The 23223-nt window shown below is 49.2% G+C and overlaps 1 protein-coding gene across 1 annotated transcript in view; it reads right to left on the reverse strand.

Moving 5' to 3' along the window:
* The window catches only part of LOC101836116 (serine/threonine-protein phosphatase 4 regulatory subunit 1-like), a 66194-nt gene that overhangs the window by 24706 nt on the left and 18265 nt on the right, over positions 1–23223 (reverse strand). Inside the window, 3 exon segments of the mRNA XM_021229760.2 lie at positions 1014–1151; positions 11590–11732; positions 12983–13089. Of these exon segments, the coding sequence (XP_021085419.2) occupies positions 1014–1151; positions 11590–11732; positions 12983–13016 (315 nt within the window). The 5' untranslated portion in view covers positions 13017–13089.

Genomic DNA, 23223 nt, shown 5'->3' on the forward strand with positions numbered 1-23223 from the left:
TAAAAATCCAGACCTTTAACGCATAGTTAAAAAAAACTTTTACATAAATGAAGAGTAATTGCCAAATGTTCTGATGCTGCAATATAATTTTTTAGCTACATGGCGTATAATGCTTTTGCACTTTTGGGGGGGAAAATTCCTTCCTCTAACGTCATTCCTTTCTGAACAAGAAAACAACTATCCGCTCACCCAGCATTCATCATCCAAGCTTAGGATTTTAAAACCCTTTATGCAAAAATATTTCCTAAAAGGCCAGACCAAACCTGGAGCTCTGAACTGTAGTTCACAAAGAGGGTCAAGCTCACAGCCCCGTCTGCACAGGTCAACACAGGAGCAGCTGCTGAAGGAAATGAGATGGCCCATGATGGTCGCTGAGCACACATAGGGAGCAGGGTCGGGCTGTGGCACTGGGCAAGCCCAGTGGAACCCAGTGCTGCTCCCCGTTGAGGAAGGAGCAAGGAGGGAGCCATGACTACTGCACGCTCCACTAATAATAGTACATGCAGCCCGATAGCACAGGGTGCCACGTGGAAGACCAAGACGGCAGACCAGTTTGCTGAGTTCACCCCCTCTGCTTCTGCAAGTGCAGTCAGGTTCCTTACTGCTCACACACCTTCTGGTCACTTATAAAAGGCGTCAGGTGTAGGGAAGGGTTTTTGACTGCCTAACAATACCTCACACATTATTCCTGGCTCTTGACTGTTGAGAAACAGGGCCCCAGCCCACCCTGAGGAGCTTCGCTGTGAGGTGAGAACCGGTCACCTGCCCAGAAGTGGTTTCAGTTAGTGGTTGGTGACACTCACCTGCCTTGGACTTCTCCAGCCCTGGTGCTCCAAGAATGAGCATGTCTAAAAGTGGGTTGAAAGCTACCCATGGAACGTCCCTGAACGAACCCTGGCCACCTTACTCAGGGAATGGTGCTGGCCGAAGTCCAACTCTTGTGAGAACTCAAGTCCTACATTAGCTACCAGGTGCACAAGTCACCCACCCTCAGGAAGACTTATGCTCATCACCTCAGCTCTGTGGTCGTCATGGCGGTCAGGGCCAGAGCGCTCCAGCAGAACAGGACACGCTTTGCCTTCGATGTCACACTGGGAAATTAGATCTTGCTCCAGAAGAGCCAGCAGCACTTCCTGGCTGGATTTTCTGACCTGGAGGGAAAATGGCAGGATGGAAACAGTGCCCTCCCAAGTGGCCCTACATCTTCCTCTGGGTCTACCCTTCGCTCTACTTCCCGAGGGAACCCCAGTCGCCTGTTGTACGTTTTTTTGTGTATGATTCATAATTGTCATGTGTCTTCCAGAGGGTGAAACTGGAGGGAAGCCCCACGTCTGAATTGCTGTCATTCTCAGTACATCCTTAGCACAAGCGGACGACACAGAGCATCTCAGTCTGTTAGGGCTTGTTGGATGGGCGCACAGCTGCCCCGCTGGAGGCACGGGTATCGGAATGGAAGCCACCACCTACCCTGCTCCTGTGCAAACCTGGCCCACCCGCCACCGAAGACCTGAGCAGTGTCTGCGAGAACCCCGCCACGGCAGAGAACGCTCCAAAGATGCCTCTTGTCCTTGGTCCCTGTGGATGGAGCGAGCCAACACCAGGGTGTAAAGGGACCAAAGAAGCTAAAGAGGCATATCTTTGGGAAATGAAAGCACCTGAGGTTCCCATTTACAGAGAGATCAGTGAATATGAGGTTCACTGTCAGGAAAGGAAGGGGGCAAAATCACTATGGGTCCCAGAAGTGAACAGACATTGTTGCCAATGATGAGTCCATAGCAGGGTACAAGAGGGTAAGCCCCAGGTCTGGGGCCACACAGGCGACATGACACCCGGGCTTCTGCCCCGAGTGCAGGAGGGCTGGGCTTCAAAGAGACCGCTCCGACCAGTGCTCCCAGTGAACTGCATGGGTGAAAGGCGCGGCCGGAAGGCCAGCAAGGAGCCGGGGGCAGAGCGCAGCGGGGAGGGGGAGGCCCCGCTACCTGGCCGTATCAAGAAAGGTGAGGATACCCTAGCAATATTACCTGGCATGGTGACAAGACTGGGTCTTGCTATGATGACTCAGGTGTCAAACTAACTGAGGAGCAGGCATGTGCCAGCAGCTAAGGACACGAGAAGGCCATGAGACAAAGAAACAACTCTGGGGCAGGTTGACGGGTAATACTCACTTGGGGGGTGACACCAAGTACACATGGAATGCACTAGAAAGGAATCAGAACGCTCACAGGTGACCACTAAGGATACACAGAGCAGTGGGGACATGGTCAGACAGAGAGGGCAGCAGAAACTGGACAGTCACAGTGGAGACAGGAGACATGGAGACAGGCGTTCAAAGACAGGACCAAGTACAGCTTGGTGCTGTCCAAAGATATTTCTATGTCAGTCTCTGGAACACAAAAATGTTAGAGTTTGGATCTTGTCTATGAGCTGAAGGGTTCAGTCCTTGGCCTGTGGTGATGCTGGGAGATGGGGGAACCTTTGGGTCAGGGGGCAGCAGAAAGTCAGGCCGCTGGGCCTTTTCTGGGCTCTCTTTCTGCTTCCTGCCCACCATGAGCTGAGCTTCACTGCTTCCTGCACACTCCCCAATACAATGTTCTACTTCACACAGGTCCCAGAGCAACAGAGCCAACTGGCCATGGAGTAAAAGTTCTGAACCCAGGATCCCAAAACATACCTTTCCTGGTTTTTTTTTTTGGGGGGGTGCTTGTTTGTTTGTTTTTCGAGACAAGGTTTCTCTGTATAGCCCTAGCTGTCCTGGAACTCACTCTGTAGACCAGGGTGTTCTTTTTTTTTTTTTTTTTTTTTTTTTTTTTGGTTTTTCGAGACAGGGTTTCTCTGTATTGTTTTGGAGGCTGTCCTGGAACTCACTCTGTAGACCAGGATGGCCTCGAACTCACAGAGACCCGCCTGCCTCTGCCTCCCGAGTGCTGGGATTAAAGGCGTGCGCCACCACCGCCCGGCCCAGGGTGTTCTTAGAATCACAGAGATCCCCCTGCCTCTGCCTCTGAGTGCTGGGATTAAGGCGTGCGCCACCACCGCCCGGCCCAGGGTGTTCTTAGAATCACAGAGATCCCCCTGCCTCTGCCTCTGAGTGCTGGGATTAAGGCGTGCGCCACCACCGCCCGGCCCAGGGTGTTCTTAGAATCACAGAGATCCGCCTGCCTCTGCCTCTGAGTGCTGGGATTAAGGCGTGCGCCACCACCGCCCGGCCCAGGGTGTTCTTAGAATCACAGAGATCCCCCTGCCTCTGCCTCTGAGTGCTGGGATTAAGGCGTGCGCCACCACCGCCCGGCCCAGGGTGTTCTTAGAATCACAGAGATCCGCCTGCCTCTGCCTCTGAGTGCTGGGATTAAGGCGTGCGCCACCACCGCCCGGCCCAGGGTGTTCTTAGAATCACAGAGATCCCCCTGCCTCTGCCTCTGAGTGCTGGGATTAAGGCGTGCGCCACCACCGCCCGGCCCAGGGTGTTCTTAGAATCACAGAGATCCGCCTGCCTCTGCCTCTGAGTGCTGGGATTAAGGCGTGCGCCACCACCGCCCGGCCCAGGGTGTTCTTAGAATCACAGAGATCCGCCTGCCTCTGCCTCTGAGTGCTGGGATTAAGGCGTGCGCCACCACCGCCCGGCCCAGGGTGTTCTTAGAATCACAGAGATCCCCCTGCCTCTGCCTCTGAGTGCTGGGATTAAGGCGTGCGCCACCACCGCCCGGCCCAGGGTGTTCTTAGAATCACAGAGATCCGCCTGCCTCTGCCTCTGAGTGCTGGGATTAAGGCGTGCGCCACCACCGCCCGGCCCAGGGTGTTCTTAGAATCACAGAGATCCGCCTGCCTCTGCCTCTGAGTGCTGGGATTAAGGCGTGCGCCACCACCGCCCGGCCCAGGGTGTTCTTAGAATCACAGAGATCCGCCTGCCTCTGCCTCTGAGTGCTGGGATTAAGGCGTGCGCCACCACCGCCCGGCCCAGGGTGTTCTTAGAATCACAGAGATCCACCTGCCTCTGCCTCTGAGTGCTGGGATTAAGGCGTGCGCCACCACTGCCCGGCCCAGGGTGTTCTTAGAATCACAGAGATCCCCCTGCCTCTGCCTCTGAGTGCTGGGATTAAGGCGTGCGCCACCACCGCCCGGCCCAGGGTGTTCTTAGAATCACAGAGATCCGCCTGCCTCTGCCTCTGAGTGCTGGGATTAAGGCGTGCGCCACCACCGCCCGGCGCAACTTTTCCTCTTGGAAACTGGGTTCTCTGGTGTGGTGGCACAGTGACAGCCACGAACGCTCTCTAAAAGGGGTCTTTGAAGGTGTGACTAGGACCCTGGGGTCAGCCAATCATCACAAGTATGTATTCACAGGAGGAAGAAGAGAGGAGGAAACGTGAAGAAATCCTTAGAGGGGCAGGCAGCAAGTGTCACAGTCACAGGAGCTGGACAGGAAAGGGCAGGTTCTCCTCAGAGCTCTGGGGCCCAACCCTGACAACACATAGCTCTCAAACTGTGAGGGTAAAGGCCCAGGGTTTTGAGCCACCAAGTTCCTGGCACTTTGTCTCCCTGGGAAACTGACGCACCAACAGCAATGGGAAAGGGACTTCAGGTTCATAGAGCAGCATGCTCTGAAGAACAGGAAGATGAAATCAGGAGGTGTGGCAAGCTCCAGGTGACAAAAGCAAGGGAAACAAACCTACATGGACTGAGGGTGAGGGGAGGTGAGCCCAGGAAAGGCTGTCACTGTGCCACTATGACCTCTGGGGGACCAATGCAACTACCAGTGAGTGCCAGCAAGGGCGTCAGAGCATAGAAATGACAAGATCATGCTTTGGTATGAATCACGGTAGCAGAGTAGCACCCTGTGGTGGGTCCAAGGATACCTAAGCATGGGTAAGGAGCTCCTGGCCCCGCAGACAGGAGAGAGAGAGAGAGGCAGGACAATGCCTGAGGAAAGCAATTAAGCAAGGGTGCCTGCTGACACTGCCCTGGCTACTATTTATTTACATATCTATATATCTATATCTATACCTATAAGGAGGGAGGGAGGGAGGGAATGGTAGGCAGAGTAGAGAGAGGAGGAGGTACAGGAGAGTCTGGTCTCTCTGGTCTACAAAGTAAGTTCCAGGACAGCCAGGGCTATTACACAGAGAAACCCTATCTCAAACAAAACAAAACAAAAAACCCACGCACATATACACAACAACAACAAAACACACAAACAAACAAATAAACCCCCAAACTAAAACAAAAGATAGGAAGTAGTTCATATCCGTTATCCCAGCACCCGGTAGGGTGAAGCAACTGTGAGTTCCAGGCCAGCTCAGGCTACAGCTGAGACTCTATCTCAACTCAAGCAAACAAACAAGAATGCATGTGCTGCATGTATTTCACCTACTAACAGCCTGGTCAATGTCAAATGTGCTGAGTGATGACATTAGCACCAGCTGGACAAGATCGCCTACACTAACCCGACCTAACAGTACAGTGCTGCCTAGCTCAGGTGACTGGTTGGATGCAATAATGAGGGTAAAGGTCACAGCGGTCCTCTGTGTACACACTGGGGCCACCACGCAAACCATCACAGAGAACTGACATAAGCCTCCCAGCATGCAAAGCGCTGAGAACAACCGTGAGGACGCATAGTGCTCAAGAGGACGCTGGCTGTGGCTGTCCCTAAAGTCACCGTGACCAGAGCACAGGAAGGCGTGTGTACAGAATCCCAGCTTAGGGCCCGAGAGGATCAAGGGACACTTCGGTCCTTTTTCCTTCACACTGTCTGGGCTGACAGGCATCCCGTTCCAATCTCAAAAACCCAAAGTAGCAACAGTAACAAATGGGGCCTGGATGGATGGGAGACGGGAAAGAGGCTGCCAACAGGTGACCGGGATTGGGGTGGGGGCTGGGGTACAAATGCAGTGGTAGCCACTCACAGTGAACAGCTGACTACTTCAATGGTCGACAACACAGAGGAACAAGCCACTGCGGCCCAGAAAGCCCCCACACTGTTTATGTGATATGCTAACACTCCACTCAGAGCCACTCTCACAAGTGGGGTGACTGTGACAGCCCGCATGCAAAGGCTGGTGGCACTCTGCAGCAGGAGAGGGGTACACAGCACTTGGAACCACTGCTGTGACCTCAAAATCAAAAGCAAAGAGCCGCCAAGCACAACCACAAACACTTGTTACATAAAGCGAGCGGGATGAGATGCGTGTTTATTTTATGGTCCTTCTCTCAAGTGATTAAATCTGTCAAGATAATTTTAAAATTGAAAGTGTTTTTAAAACAAGAGCCCTGAATCTTCCAAATGAGCTGATTAGCTGAGTTCAAGGCCAAACAGCCCCCTGTCTAGCAGCTTCCAGGCACAGAGGCCCAGGCGAAGGGAGCAGGTGGGGCTGCAGCAGGCACTCCTTCAAGGAGAGCGGCTGTAGGAAACGGGTCGAAAGCCAGGAAGCAAAGAGGAGGGAAACTGAGGCACAGGGACAACACAAGCTGAGAGTAGGCAGAGCAAAATCACTACTTTTGAGGACGGTCAGCTGGGCCAGAAGGCACGGGTGAGGCCTGCCGAGTACAGAGGTTAGGCTTCCCAGCTCCACAGAACCTCAGAGGACTTGGAGCAGACACTGGCCTAGGTCACAGAGGGCCCTCCTGGGAAAGACTCGGGTTTGACGACAGGCAGGAGACTCCCAGGAGAGCCTGGACAATCCCCAGACGGACGGGTGCGGCTCGGGAACCAGGTCTGATGTCCGCCACAGCCTCATTCCCCACACCTCAGCCTCCTCCTGTGTGACACAAGAATGATGGAATGAATGCCATGCGTCTCCCTCCCCAGGCTCGGGACACTACGGGAAACACCCACAGCAGACCTGGCACACAACAACCGTCTCTAGTGCAGCCCAAGGTGTGTGAGCACAACTGCAGGATCTAGGTGCTGCCCCAGGGCTGCAGGCCGCCCTCCTCACGCTGTGACTGGGTGAGATAAGGTACCTATCCCAGGCTGAGGCAAAACCACTATGCCCCTGCTGGAACCCTGACCGACCAGGACTTGTGGGCACTGCCAGCAGCACACTGCACACCTCCAAAGAGTCAGCACCTGACTAGATGCAGAGGGAAGGGAGGGGAGGGGAGGGGAGAGAAGGGCACTGGCAGGAGCAGGCCCTCGTGAGGTCAATGGTGGGGGTGGGGGTGGAAGACACAGCCCCCAGACTCGACCAGTGCAGTCAACCTTCTCATAGCTCTGGTTCTGAGGACAGAAGGGCGCGCGGGGGGGTGTCTTTGGGGTTATGATGGAAACAATGGAGATGTGGCTTGGGTCTGACTGGATGTGGAGGTGAGGGGGGGGTTTCCAGAGTTCCCAGGCAGTGGCTCAGGGGAACTGAATATCTCAGGTGGTGGCTCTGCTCACCGCAATAGGGGATGAAGATTGAAGGCCTCCATTTTCTCTGTGATGTAAAAGGCAAGGCCACTTGCTTGGCGAACGGCAGGACAAGGTGAGGGGTCTGATGAGAATGGCAGAGGTCTAAGGGAACTGCCAGGGGCAATGGGAGAGGCAGCTGCTGAGGGACAGGGAAGGATTGCCAGGCAGCACTGCACATCCGCTGCAACTGGAGCCCATAAATTAATTTCCAATGGCACCAATCAATGCATGACAGGACAGCCTCCCGCAGGCAGAGCCCAGCAGCCAAGAGTGGAAGAACCCTACCACAGGCAGGGACACGGACACGGATCTGAGGGGGGGGAGAGAGCACCGCTGCAGAGCAGAGGTCTATGCCGTCAGACGCGATGGGGCTGTGCGTTCAAAGGCTGGGAACAGAGGTCGGGGAAAAGTCAAACCCCTGGACAGTCTCTCATTTTCAAGAATTCATCAAAAGAGAAAGAAGAGTCAGCAGAAGAACAAAAGGGATGATGCTCACACCGTGGGTGCTCACACCGTGGATGCTCACACCGTGGGTGCTCACACCGTGGATGCTCACACCGTGGATGCTCACACCGTGGGTGCTCACACCGTGGGTGCTCACACCGTGGATGCTCACACCGTGGGTGCTCACACCGTGGATGCTCACACCGTGGTGCTCACACCGTGGATGCTCACACCGTGGTGCTCACACCGTGGATGCTCACACCGTGGTGCTCACACCGTGGTGCTCACACTGTGGGTGCTTGCACAGCTCACAGTGCACTCAGACACATGCCGTGCTGAAGATGGGACCCATGACAAAATTAAAATGAGTGGGGGATGATGAAGAAACAGGAGACTGTCTACGGCCCTCAGACGAGCTTGCTGAGGGCAGAAATCTGTCCTGTTCATCTCTTCATCCCCAGGCACAACACACCAGGCTCGGCTCATAATGGGCACTCAGAAACTGTCAGAACAAATGAACGAATGGAGGAAGCCTCCCCGCGTTATGATCAGACTCGTGTGGGAGAAAATGCAAAGATAATCAAAATACCCACGGCAGGAAAGTGGAAATAGGACGGCTTTTTCCTTATCTGAAGACTCCGTTGTGTCCTGTCACACTGTGTAACAGTTAAGAATGGTTGTCTGTCTCTTTTAGAAACATCAGACCAAGAAAAAACACAAACTAAATGTTTAGCATTTCTTGAAAATAGTGGTAATCTAAACATGGTATGTCATTAAAAATTAAAACACTTTCACCCTTTACAGAAAGTCATCTCTGAAATACACAGATACAAATACAAGGGGCAGAGGCTTCCTTCACTCTGTGTATGTATGTGTGTGTGTGTGTGTGTGTGTGTGTGTGTGTATACACATGGGTGCATGCATTCCATGGCATGTGTGTCAAAGAACTTTCAGGAGTTGGTTCTTTCTTCCAACCCTGTTTTAGAGGCAACCCCTCCTGCTTCTGCCACTGGGCTGCACACCCCAGGCCAGCTAGCTCTTGAGCTTCTGGGTAACTCTTGTGTCTCTCTCCTGCGATGCTGGAATTAAAGATGTGCTCCACTGCACCAACCTCTTTACATGGGTTCCAGAGACTGAACTTGGGTCATCGGGTTTGCGTGATAAGCACATTGCATGACAGCCCCCGAACAGTCTCCCTGACCCCTTCGACAATGTCATAGGCTCAAAAGACCAGAAGTCTCCCCAGTGCCTAGCAATGTATGTGCAGTCCCTAATCTCAGAGGCTGACACTAGGAAATTGGAGAAAGACTCACACTGAGTAACTTTCCCAAGCACAGGGCACATGACATGAGGGAAACAGAAGGAGGCACAGCCACCTGAGAAAGGCCAGGGCGCAGGACACAGGGCGCTCACTGTCTGGAGAGTGGTTAAGACGGATGCCGCTGGAGGAAGCAGCCCCAGAAGAGAGGGGGCCGGAAGGAAGGAAGGAAGGAAGGAAGGAAGGAAGGAAGGAAGGAAGAAAACAAGCAAGCAAGCAAGCAAGCAAAATCAGACCTCTCTAAACACAAGACACTGTAGTTTGGGAACTGGGTGGACACTTTCATTGTATCTGAGTCAAACTGTAGAAGTTTCTGCTACTAGTGAGGATAAAGATGTGTTCAGCCACAGGACAGCAGCTGCTCAGAAGATAGAGGCAGAAGGATCTTTGGAGCTCAGGAGTTCAAGCCTGAGCAACATGGTGAGACCTTGTCGCAAAAAAGCACAAGTATATGGACTCAACAGATTGTATCTGGGAATATATGCATGTATCTACAAAGAACACGGGCATAAATAACAACTGAAAAAAGTAAAACAAGGGTGAAGATGCAGCTCATTCATTGATGAGTGCACGCCAAGCAAGAACACGCGTGCACACACACGCACACAGACACACGCTCGCACACAGACACATGCTCGCACACACACACACGCTCGTGCACACACACACACACAACGCTGTGATGTGGGTGAAACACAAACACTCATGTCAACTACCACATGAGACTTACACTGTGCAACGTAAAAAAGAAGCTAAAATAGGAAAATAAAGAGAAAGCCTCGCCACCCTTGATATGAATTGGGTACACTAATAAACCAGGGAGGTATTTTATTTTTAAAAACTGTTATCACTAGAAGCAGTGACTGAGCTCACAGTCAGGAGCACCCTGGCACCCATGTTCTGGTTTCTCAACATCTCCCCAGTAAAGACGGGCCCTGTGAAGAAGCAGTCAGTTCCAACTAAACTGTCAAAGCCCACTAGACCTGTCAGGAAGATTCTAGAATAATAGCTCCCACAAGCCAGAACGGAAAACAACTCAATTATCGAAAAAAAAAAAAAGCAATTACCACGATGACTGGGACACAGGCATCACATTAAAGCCTAGCTGGTCTCAGTAACTCTGACAGCCAACCCATGACAGAGCCAACTAATTCTCCTGGAAACCAGTAAATAAAGGAAGAAAATAAAGAACTAATGTTGCATTCCTATGTAGTAAGCATTCTCAAACAGCTAGTAGGAAGGCTCTTCACTAGAGACTTCTAAGCATTAATGAAAGACAGAATTCAAGTGTCAAGCCACGCAGACTCCAAGGAGAGTGTTCTCCATGAGGACTGCCCTTGGCTGCTCCAAGTGGATGGGCACCTTCGCATACAGTTCAGATGGTACCCACTCAGGAGTCAGGTTCAGCATCAGACAGATGCGCCCAGAGCTCCTCCCTTCCTGACTTGACACAGAAGGGAGCTCTCCCAGCTCGGAAGCGCCCTTGTGGAAACAGAAAACCAACCTCTAGACTCAGTGCCCAGTTTCTAGAAAAGGAGAGAATCTTAATACTAGAGATGCAACTGTCCACCCAGCACAGGAGCCAACAGGGCAGACATCCTGGATTCTTTAGTTAACACACAGAGAGGAGAGAAGGGAGAGAGACACAGCTCTCTCTCTCATAGCTCTCTCTCACAAGCTTCTGAGACTGAAGCAAATCCATGTGCCGACCTTGTTTGTGTTCATACCCAAATGGGTCATCTGGAAAAGTCACATCTCTTGCTAGGTATGACAGTGCTGGTCCATAACTCAGCATCCAAGATGCTGAGGCAGGAGGACCCAGAGCTCAAAGTCAGTATCGACTACATAGCAAGTGGAAGGCCAGTTTGCCTCAAAAACAGAGATCCAGCCAGAGCACACCCTGATGGAAAGGGGGACAGTCTAAGTGGCAGAGCAGACGGGGTCCAATAAGTAGTGATAAGTTTTCAAATGTTGGCACGTCTTTCTTTCTCTCTATGTATTTTTGCCACACTGAGGACTAAATGCAGGACACTGTGTACCCTAGGCAAGCGTCTACCACTGAGCTATGCCCTCAGCTCTTTATCTCTTAGAGCGCCATGCTAGAGTGTGGACGGGGGAAGAATGTGCTGTTGGGAACCACTTTCCTTTGTGTCACGGTCTGTGTGGGTAGGATAAACGGGAGACAACGGGTCAAGGGTTAATGATGGTTGGAGCAGTAGAGCCTCACGAACCCCACCTTCCCGTTCTGACCGTTGGCGTGTGGGAACACATCCACAATGAAAAGTTGGAGAGACCCTCTTCAGGAAGAAGGCCTGCAGCCTGTGTTCTCCCATGAGATGAGAGGGGTCTGTTTCATGCAGTAAGCTCTACCCAGGCTTTCCCTGAGCTGTGGGTGAATGGAGAGCCTGTGGATGAGACCTTGAGGTGGGCGTGTTCGCACCTGCTTGTCTGCATCCTCGAGGTACCGTGCTATCACAGGCACGAGGTCCTGGGAGACCACCAATGGGAAATCCAACCTGCTTTCTTGTAAGAAAGCGACGAGGGGAGGGATTTGCTCCATCAGCTCAGTCCGCACCGTGGGCTCTGCAGCAATGGGACAGGGAGTTACATAAGAAGCAGCCAAGCATCTGACATGGTGTATACTAATGGTTTCTAGCTTTTCTTACTAAAATACTTCATCAAGAAAATTAGACAAATGCAGTTTAAAAATCATTTCCCATTTAGAGTATTTATGCTACAGACAGGCTTAAAAAGCTAGTAAGCCACACAGCAATATAAAAACATAAAAGGAAGAGAGGATGACAACTCTATTATAACAAGCCATATACAAATGGAGAAAGGACCAAGAAGTCTGCACGCTGGGCCAGCGACCAAAAGCCATTACAGCTAATGGCTTCGCTCTTAGACCTATGGGTTGTGCTTATTTAAATTCCAGCCGGGATGTATACATTATAAATAATTCTTTCACAAATGCACTCCTCCACAATCCACGCATCCCAATTATTTCTAAGGCAAAGCATTAAACAAAAGAGCGCTGGAGCTCCAGTACACCACATTAAATTTAACACAAATATATAATTGCCGCAGCACTGCAAATGGTGATTCATTTACAGAGAGATTCCAGTCAAAGCCTCAAAACATCCACTTGGGCCTTTTTAAAAGCGCCATGTCACATCCATATGAATATTTTAAACTAACATGAGAGCTATATGGAAGGCTTCTTTTTCTATCTTCGGCTGAAATGATCAAATTCTAAGGCCTCAGATTTCTGGAACTTTCTGAAGCATCTCGCCATCCATTATGAGTGCAGGGAAGGGGGGCTGCAGGGCAGCTGTCAGGACCGACAAGCCCACCACTCATTCATCCTCCTCATCTTTCCTGTGTGGCGGGGGTGGGGAGACGGGAACGCCAGAGCATCTGCTGGGCTGCTGCGGAATAGCAATCACAGGGAGGCAGGGAGAACAGGGAAACATCAGTCCACAGAGATCACAGGTGAGAGAAACTAATGACTGGATTGTCCTAATCCAGAGGAGTGCTTCTGATTGGGCATTTCTTAGCAACCGGCACTCTGGTAAAACTCAAGGAATACAAAAGGCCTAACTGCCAGGGCAAATGGCCTTCGTCACATTAGTCACTCTGATGTTCCAAAAATAAGGACAATTTGAGTCATTCTCAAGTAAGACGTCTGTTCTTCATGACAAAAATCTATCCACGGTCAGACACTGTCCAAAGCTCACTGATTAATATGAAGGCCTTTAAATTGTAGCTAGTCCTTGCAGCGTATAATTTTAAAGACGTGTACAAGTAAAAAAAAGGTACAGAACTGAACAGACCTGCATCTTCTGATAGTCGGAATGCCACCTCCATCACCGCCAGGATGTCCTGGTCACTGCAGCCGACGTCCCGGAAGATATCCAGTAATCCTCTGGCAACAATCTGACTACAGAGACAGAAGGTCCACACAGGTATTACCTGGCAGGTGCTGACTAAAGGGGACCACACTGGAGGTGCTGAGCTCGGAGAAGGAGGGGGCCTCAGAGGTGCCAGTCAAAGCCCTCCGGGAACTGGGGCTTTCTCTCACACCCTGGCAGTGGGGATAAACTTGACATAGCGAGGCCCTTATCCTCCTTCATTTGCTGGTTCTTTAGGCCCAAACAGACTTGGAAGAAAACCCTTTGGTCAGTGGGGGAGGGGGAGAGAGGAGGGAGGAGCGAGTGAGCAATAAACACAAGGGAGAGACCCAGAGAGAACCCACTGGTCCTTCAGTCTGAGCACCAGGGCTCCACACAGACAGAAGTCGGGAGGAGTTGTTTCAACTAAGGCACTTCCCTGAGCCTGCCAGTCCCTACTCCCATCTTCCCACATGATTACTCTCCAACAGGGGGGACTCACAACACCTGTTTTGAGGGAGCACTGACTCTCTAAGATGGCTCGGTCACGACAACTACAGTTGAAGGGTCAGGGCCAGGAGGCGACCATGACCATGTAAGGAAAGGGAAGGTGTCACTGTACCCGGGGCAGCAGGACAGCAATGAGTCAGCCTGCAGCCCAGGGGCCACACAGGGACTGGGCAAGCCTGTCACAGGCAGCGGGTGGCACGCAGCCACGTACCAATCACAAGAAGCTCTCTCTCATCATGGGGTTGTAGAGATGGGAGACACAAATGACTGTTAGTTACGGCAGCCCAAAAGATACATCCTGTAGGCTCTCGGCCACCAGGGAGAAACAAGATGGCTTAAAGTTAACCCAAGAGCAGGACGAGGCCTTCCAACGAGCAGGCCTACAAACCCAGGAAGGCAAAATGAACTACTCAACACAAGCAGTCCTAAGTAAATGCTTTATTAAACCTTTAAAAAATCGAATTATAAGAAATGATCAAAGAACTCCTCCAGGCAGGAAGAAAATGACACTACATAGAAATCCAAACTACATAAATGAATGAAAAAACACCAGAAATGAAGACCACATATAAAGATTTATCTCATTGTTTAAATCTCTTTAAGAAACAATTGTTAGCTGGGCAGCGGTGATGCACGCCTTTAATCCCACCACTAGGAAGGCAGAGGCAGGTGGATCTCTGTTAACTTTGAGGCCAGCCTGGTCTACAGAGCTAGTGCCAGGACTACACAGCGAAACCCTGCCTGGGGGGGAAAAAGAAAGAAAAATAATTGTTAAGAAAACTGATAATGAATTTATGACTGGTAATGGAGTCATAGCGCATATATATACGTGTATGTATATGCATATATGTAAAACGGAATGCAAAATAGCACAAAGAAACAAAAGTGAGAGCATACTAGTGTAATTTTATTACACTGTGAAGTAGAAAAATATCACTAATAAGTTAAACCCTGAGATGGGCACTAAAATAACAAAACAAAAAATTATGACTAATAAACTAGTAAGACAAACTGAATTCATAAAAATTCCATTAAACCAAGAAAAGGCAGATAAAGACCCAAAGGAGAAAAGAGTTATAACAATTGAACTCAAGCAGGAAGATGTCAGCTTTAGCACCAGTGAGTACAAATAACATAAATGCTTCAAACATTACAGCTAGAACACCAAGACTTCTATAGTACACAAGGATCCAACTATATACTGCTGACAAGAAACACACTCTAATATACATATGCAAATACATTTAAAGTGAAAAACTAACAAGAGTTGAGGGCTAGGGTAGCCATCTCAATATCAGACAAAATATATTTTAGACAGAGAACAATACCAGGGATAAAGTCATTTCACAGTGATAAAGGGGTGAACTTACAAAGAAGATGTAATAATCCTAAATGTCTATGTACTAAATAACACAGCTGCAAGCCACAGAGTAAAAAAGATCAATAAAGCTACAAGGAGAAACAGATAAAAGTCACAGTAGGAGTCTAGAAATAGGACCACACATGCATCACCAATGAATTTTTACAAAGGTCAACGGGGGAAAAACAGCCTTTTCAAAAGGTGATGCTGGAATGAACAGACACTGGGAGAAAAATAAACCTAACTCTCACCTCATACCATGCACAGAGATTAATGCAAAACACATTAGAAGGCTAATGTTGAGCTCTTTGCCATAAAAAAAGTCCTGAAAAGAAAATGAATCTGGGAAAAAAAGCCTATGTGAGCTTTGGTTGGCAATATTTCTGAAGCCTCAAAATATACAAACTATAAAAGAAAATAAACAATTTTAAAATGTCATTGAAATGAAAAACTCTTTCCCAAAATCACACTATTAAGCAAGGTGGGAGAGCCAAACCACAGACTGAGGGAAATACCTGACAAAAGACACACAGACCTAGCTTTGAAACTGTGTTCGCAAACAAGTGCAGCAACGTTATTCAAACAGAAGAGAAAAAGCTGAGAGCAACCCCAATAATTATCAGTAGCCAAGGAGGTCAACAGAATAAGAGCTGCTGCGTTCTACAGCATGGATGAACCTTGGGAAGGAGCTGAGTGAAGAAGCCACAAGAGCCCACAACCACAGGGTGATAGCCGCTACGCACGGTGGAAAGAGAAAATAGGTTAATGGCTGCTTAGGGAAGCAGGCTGAGGTCACTTGAGCAGAAACTGCTCATGGCAACAGAGTTTCTCTTGGAGGTAGTAAGAAAACCTCAAAATTCTTTGCAGAATGCTACACAATTCTGCAAATACATTAAAATCTATCAACATGAAATTTGAAAGTTGTAAACTGTATGGTAAGTCTAATGACACTACACTGGTAAACTCTACTGTCTGGGCTATGATAATACAGTGGTGAACTGCATGGTATGTGTAGTGGACATCATACTAAATTGTATGGTATACTGTCTTAGTCACTGTTCTTGTTTCTTTTACAGTTTGTATATTTTGAGGCTTCTTCAAGAATCATCAAGGTCATGAAGACAAGGCTAGACCAGGACTGAAGAGACTAATGAGACACAACAACTAACGGATGGTGTGGGTAGCAGTGTGGCGCAGGAAGAGACTGCCGTGGAAAGCCATGGTGCCTGTCTGCGCTTAACGAGCCAGCCTGGAGCACGGCTGTGGCTGATGGCTAAGCGATCTCTCTTTGCTACGCACAAGCACACAGGTTCATGTTTGACAAAAACATCAGAGCAGGGTTTCTTGCCTTCAGCACAACTACATCTGGGAGCTGACAATTCTTTGTTGTGGGACAGTCCTGTGCATCACAGGGTACTTAGAAGCAGCCCTGATTATATCCACTAGGTGTCAGTAGCATTGCCTGACCCCCCACCCCAAGATGTGACAGCCAGAAATGTCTCTGAGATATCTTTGAAGGTCCCCTGGGGGGCAGACTCCCTCTGTCTGAGGGCCACTGCACCAGAAGGAGCTGGACAAACGTCATGACTCTTTATGTACACTAGTTACTTTTCCCATTGCTGTCATCAAACATATGACAGAAGCAAAAGAAGCAGGCAAAGCTTCTTTTGGCCCACAGTTGGAAGAAAGAGGCAGTATGGCCAGAAAGTCTTGGCGGCAGCAGTGTGAAGCAGCTGGTCACATGACATCCACAGTCAGGAAGCAGAGAGAGATGAATGCTGGTGCTCAGCTCACTGTCTCCTTTTTATGCAGTCTGGGACCTCGGCCCACAGGTGCACACATTTAGGATGGGCCTTCCCTCCTCAGCTAAACAACCCAGTCTAGGAAGTCCTTCACAGATGTGCCCAGAGGGTTATCTCCTAGGTGACTCCAGCATCTGCCAAGGTGACCCATCAAAATTAACCCTTACGCTATAATACACCTGCAACTCTTCTACAAACCTACTTATCTCAAAATCAAAAGCTAAAAGACAAGACACAGTTACACACACACAAAAAGACCTACAGTAAGATAACACTACAACAGCTAGCACTTAAACTATGATGATAATCCAGATACCAATGAGGACTCGAGCATAAGGAGCTGCAAACACTGTTGGTGTCTCTGAAAGCCAGATAAACACTCACCATCCAACTTCACTTCTAGGGGTCTAGCCAAACGGAATGAAGAAACACACACACACACACACACACACACACACACACACACACACACACACAGGCTGCGAAACAGGTATGCAAGCATCATTCATGGAAGAACATCTGGTCCATTTTCTGGGAACACACGTGCAAAACATAGAGTGTCCAGAGAAGGTGTCAAAGTACTGACCAAAAACAAAGTGATTCCTATTCTGTTCCCCTAGTTCTAATGAAATAAAATAAGAAAACACTGGGAACCAGGCCAGTGGCTGTGGGGACCCAGGGATCAGGGGAGGGAAGGCCTGACCATGAAGAGCAGACACAGGAACTTGTTGGGTGACAGACGTTCACGCTCCAGTAGTGATGGCTGCATAACAGGACACCATGAATGCTCCAGGTGAGCATGGTTGCACAAATGGACACAGGGAGCTGTTGCAGACAAAGGCAACCAGACAACAATGTCAGAACCAACAGATGCCCTAGGGCCGAAGGCCTCACTGTGCACAGGAGTGGACTCACCTACTCTGGTTTTCAAGAAAAGAAGACTACAAATTGAGGATTCAGAGTGAAGTCCTCTGGCCCAGCACAGCACAGAAGAAATATGTCAACACAAGCCTGCCCAGAGAGACAGATAATACCCTGGGGATAAAAGGTTGCGATTTGGCAGCCAGGAAGCTTGGAGAAGTCGAAACAGACACTATGGAGAAAGAAACTTATTACCTCATTCACACCAGCCTCCCCAGGGAAATTAAAGAACTAAGATCCCAATCTGCTGCTCTGGTCACAGAATGGATGGACAAATCTGCAGCCAGCCTCAAGTGGGCACAAGGGACCTGCCCTCCCAAGGATAGAGAAGAAAGGGACAAGAGAGACCCCAGAGCAGGACAGTCCACCAGTGTGGACAGATGGAAAGGACCACAGGCAGACAGCCGCCCTGTGTTAGAGCTTTGGAAAACCTGCTGCTGTCCATGGGTATGCCCTGGGGGAACACGGGATTCACCCAGCCAGAGCACAGGCCTCAGAACCTTCTCAGTCAGCAAGGCTAACAAGACGAGGAAGACGAGGAAGGACACAGCCTCTGCAAAGACTGGACTGGCCAGCGGCCCAGCCAAGTACTCAGTGAGATGGAGCAGTAGGTGCTTAGCACCAGAGGGATAGGAATAGTTATGATAAGCTGAAAGCAAACGGTGAGACGAATGGGTCTAACCAGCCACACTGGCGGCAGCATCAATGTCAGTTGACTGGTGAGGGGTCAGCCTTCCGACGCTGGGAGACGGCGCTGTCTATGAACATGATAGGCTGCATTCAAAGCTATTCTGGGACACAGGGGGCCTGAGGACCACTGGGTGGATTCATATGAGCAGATTATGAAGCAGAGATGGGTGAACTGTGCCAAAAGCAAGATGTGTTCATTCATCTTTCACAGTAAATACAGTTGGGATTTTGAAAGTTACAGGTTCAAGTATACATAAGTAAACACTGCACAAAAATAAAAAAAAAGCATGCCTATCAGACAAAGTGAGCTTCAGAAAAAGGGATGGAGATACTATGCAACAAATAAAAGAGCCAACTTAATAAATAAGGAGGAGGAGGAGGAGGAGGAGGAGGAGGAGGAGGAGGAGGAGGAGGAGGAAGCGGCGGTGGCAGTGGTGGCTAGCAGGGTACACTCCCACCATTAGAACTCGCAAAAGGATGAGGAAATGGGTAACAACATAGCTGAGCACGTGAGCACTGTTCTCTCAGTAACTACCCACACAGGCACGCGGGAAGGAAGGGCAGCAGACGGCTCAGAGGTGAAGACAGCTGCGATGACTCAGAGGTCAAGGTAAGGGGCTGCAGACAGCTCAGAGGTGAAGGTAAGGGGTAGCGGATGGCTCAGGGAGCAGCTGATGGCTCAGCAGTGAAGGTACTTGTCACCAGGACTTGTCACTGGAGTCCTATGAGAAAGAGAGAGCCCACTCCCGCAAGCAAGCTGTCCTCTGATCTCAATAAGGGAACTCTGGCATTCAAGCACACCCCCCCCACCCGCACTTACTCACACCAACAATTCAATTTATTGCAGGAAGTAAATAAATAACACAGAAGACCTGGAAAATGCCTGCAGCCAACTTAACCCAATTGCTACAAATGGTTTAAGATATTCTCCCCCAAAATGCTGGCATGCAACATTCTTTCAAGACAAAACACAATTTGAAACATAAATAAGCCAGAAAACCTTTAAAAAAGATATCACTGACCACAAAATAAATGAAAGCAGGGATAACAGAAACATATTTATTTGGAAATTGTTTTAAGTATCTGAAAGTGGCACAATGTGTTGTGAATGGTCAACAGAAAACTCATCAAGGGCATTAGGGACACCTGATGACAATGGGATGGGTAGTTCAGCCAGCAGTGTTCGCTCAGCAAACTGCACAGTGACTCTAAGGCTATCCTGGGATACGTGACACCTTAGCTCAGAATAAATATGCTCTAAAGAGAGAGTGCAAATATGCCTTATGTTCATTTGTGAGTGAACCACACAAACAAACAAACACAACTGAAAGAGGTACCAACACATTAGTCAGGAGGGTCAGGGATTGTGTGTCAGCTATCCCCAAGAGTCCAAGTGACTGGTGTGTGGCCATCCGCCTGGGGTGCTCTTAGCAGTGGAAGCCTTAGAAGGCAAGGCCTAGTGGCAGGAAGTTAAGCCTTAGGGACAAGGCTGGTTTCCTTCCTTTCCTGCCTGACTACCATGACTTGTGCAGTGCCATCCCAATGCGTGCTCCATCATTTTCTGTCAGTGGGGTCGACTGACTGGGGAAGCTACTGAAACCACAAATGCATCTTATCTTTGCATCGATTCTTCTCAAGCATTTTGTCACAATGAAAAAAGCTGACTGACTAAAAACAAACTGTACAATATAAAAATGCGGATGTTACCAAAGGAAGAAAACAACAACAAAAAAAAGCCCAGTATAGATTTCTCTTTCTTAAACAGGTTTTTATTAGGACATAAAAGAAAACCTACATAAGTAGAAAGGCAGGCCATGTTTATAAATTGGATTCTCAATATTACAGAGAGGGCAAGGCCCTCCAAATTGACCAACTGGTGCTATGTTTGGCTTTATTTTGTCAGGAGCTGATGTGCTGGATTTCAAATCCATAAAGGAGTCTACAGGCCAGTGGTGTCAGAAAAGGTCAGATGAAGAGCTCTGCGTTGTGAGACATGGGCTTGTGAGGCACGGCCACACCAGCAGGCTGCTCCAGGGGAAACCTGACATCACCAACTGCAGGTGAAGCGTGAGGCACAGGCAGCCATGGGGCCAGGTTAGCAGTCTGAAAGACAGCAACGGCCGCTCAAGGAGGGGACACCCCTGTCCTTACCCTCCACTCAAGGAGGGGACACCCCTGTCCTTAGCCCTCCACTCAAGGAGGGGACACCCCTGTCCTTACCCTCTACTCAAGGAGGGGACACCCCTGTCCTTACCCTCCACTCAAGGAGGGGACACCCCTGTCCTTACCCTCCACTCAAGGAGGGGACACCCCTGTCCTTAGCCCTCCACTCAAGGAAGGGACACCCCTCTCCTTAGCCCTCCACTCAAGGAGGGGACACCCCTCTCCTTAGCCCTCCGCTCAAGGAGGGGACACCCCTCTCCTTAGCCCTCCACTCAAGGAGGGGACACCCCTCTCCTTAGCCCTCCACACACAGCAGCCATAGAGAAACTGCTGCCTAAGAGCCGGACACCTGAAACCTCCCCAACCTGTCAACAGGCAAAGGCCAGTTTACTTCAAGGAGGGCTTCAAAAGGGGCATGCCCACGCTCAACACCAAGCCCCAAAGCCACATCACCTACATAATTTCATATAATCAAATTTAGAAAAAAATAAAAAATTTTAAGGTAGATACTTGGGGCTAAAACTTGGCAGAAGATTAAGAATGTGCTTCACATGAAAATCAAGATTAGTGATAAGCACTTGGTGAGGTGGGAACAATTGAGGGACAGGGGGGGCTCTGGGATGCCCGCTACAGGTAACTGCTTCACCCGAGGCCATGACTGCACAGGCACTGGCTTCACAGAAATGCTTTAGACTCTGTATCTATGTGTTATCCCACTTTCTACGGATCGCACTTCACAATGCAAGACACTTTTAAAGATTTCTTTTTCATTCCATGTGTATACATGTTGTGCCTGCATGAATGTAGGTGCACCATGTGTGTGCCTGGTGCCTGCAGAGGCCAGGAGAGGAATCCGGATCCCCAGATCAGAAAAGGAGTCCCACAATGCAAGAAATTTTAAAGAAGGTTTTAGGGGAGATTTTTAGTAGGAAAGCAAAAACAAAACAAATAAACAAAAACCCACTGGAAATCTCAGAAAAAAAATCAAAGCAGCACACTATAGAATTCAGACCTCACTATGATCGGACAGACTGTCAATCAAGATGAATTTATAAAACAAATGTTAAAACCAGCAGGCCCAGCAGCTTCCAGTCTGTGAGGCAGAGGCAGGATGATCGTCATGCGTTGGGTTTCAAAAGAAGAAAGGAGAAAGTCAGCCACAGCGGCAGTAGAGAATGGTGAGACACTTGGAAACGAGTGGGCACTACAGGAGAGTACAGGGTTTAAATGGAGCACACAGAGCTGAGCTACAGCCTGGACAGGAAAAGCAATACCCAGGCATCATCGGGACGGCTAGTGCCGGGTTATTAAAGCCTGTATATTAGATGACAGTGTTAGCTGGGCAAGGTGGCACCCCTAACCTCAGCACTCGGGAGGCAGTATCAGATGATCTCTAAGCATTAGAGGCCAGCCTACTCTACATAGTGACTTCCAGGCTTGCTAGGGGCTACACAGTGAAACACTACCTCAAGAAACAAAACAAAAACACCTAAATAGACAACAGACAATACAGTACCAGCTGCATTCCCCACGTGTCACGAGCACACTGATTCCAGGAGTGACAAAGAGGAGGGTCTTTGTTCTGAGGAAACTGCAACTGAAGCAACTGAGAGCAAAGCAGCGTGCCTTCAGCTACTTGTAGGGTCAGGGTTAGCGTGAAGCTGAGGAGCAGACAGGGGCCTGCAGGGCAGAGCACGGACAGAGGGACTGAAGCAGAGGGCACATGAGAATTCTCCTGCTGCTTCTGAATCTCTCTCTCTCTCTCTCTCTCTCTCTCTCTCTCTCTCTCTCTCTCTCTCTCTCTCTCTCTCTCTCTCTCTCTCCTCTTCCTCTGCACCATGTTTAATTTAAAAAAACATCTTTTAGTGAGCTATAAACACAAACTTTCTACTTAAAATGTAAAGTAAGGAAAGAAAAACCAAAACCTCATTTTCACAGACACTAGGGCAATACACAGAAAACCAAAACCAAGGGATTCCATAGCAATGCAGTGAAGTTAGAATCAGCATAGCATCAAAAAGGAAACAATTTATTTCATTCTCTTCTACCACCTGTGATGCAATCCCTGACAGAGAGAGAGGCTTCCAGGTTATACAGAAAGTCTGTCTCAAAAAAGTTAATAAAGGACAACAACAAGATCAAGCCCACACACTTAGAATTAACCTGACCAGAGGGGCTGGGGAGACGGCTCGGTGGTTAAGAGCACTGACTGCTCTTCCAGATGGACCTGTGTTTAATTCCCAGCACCCACATGGCAGATACTACTGTCTATAGCTCCAGTTCCTGGAGACTGGACACCCTCACACAGATATACATGCAGGCAAAACATCAATGTACATAAAACAAAAGTAAATAAAAATAATTTATATATTAAAAAAAAAACCTGACAAGAGTCAGGACTCTGCAACAGGAAAATATGCTCTGTAGCTTCATAGTTGCATTAGTGTGTGTGCCCACGTGTTGGTGTGCACACGTGTGTGTTACACACACATGAGCACATATATAAAGTGAAGAAAAACTTAAAACACAAACAGGAGGCCTGGAAGAACCTCCTTCTTCAGTGACTGACTGGCAGATGGGAGCTGCCAACAGGAGTCTCATAGACTAGTTTTTCTTGTTTCTAGGGACTGCTGAGCCCCTGCAAAGCACGTGTGGGGTGAGACAGCGAGAAAAACAAGGCAATCTTAAAAGCAGTGTGTGATGTCATGCCTATGTGACTGCAGTGCAGTGACGGATAA

The sequence above is a fragment of the Mesocricetus auratus genome, unplaced genomic scaffold (assembly GCF_017639785.1).
Source record: "Mesocricetus auratus isolate SY011 unplaced genomic scaffold, BCM_Maur_2.0 Super-Scaffold_100028, whole genome shotgun sequence".
NCBI classification, from domain to species: domain Eukaryota; kingdom Metazoa; phylum Chordata; class Mammalia; order Rodentia; family Cricetidae; genus Mesocricetus; species Mesocricetus auratus.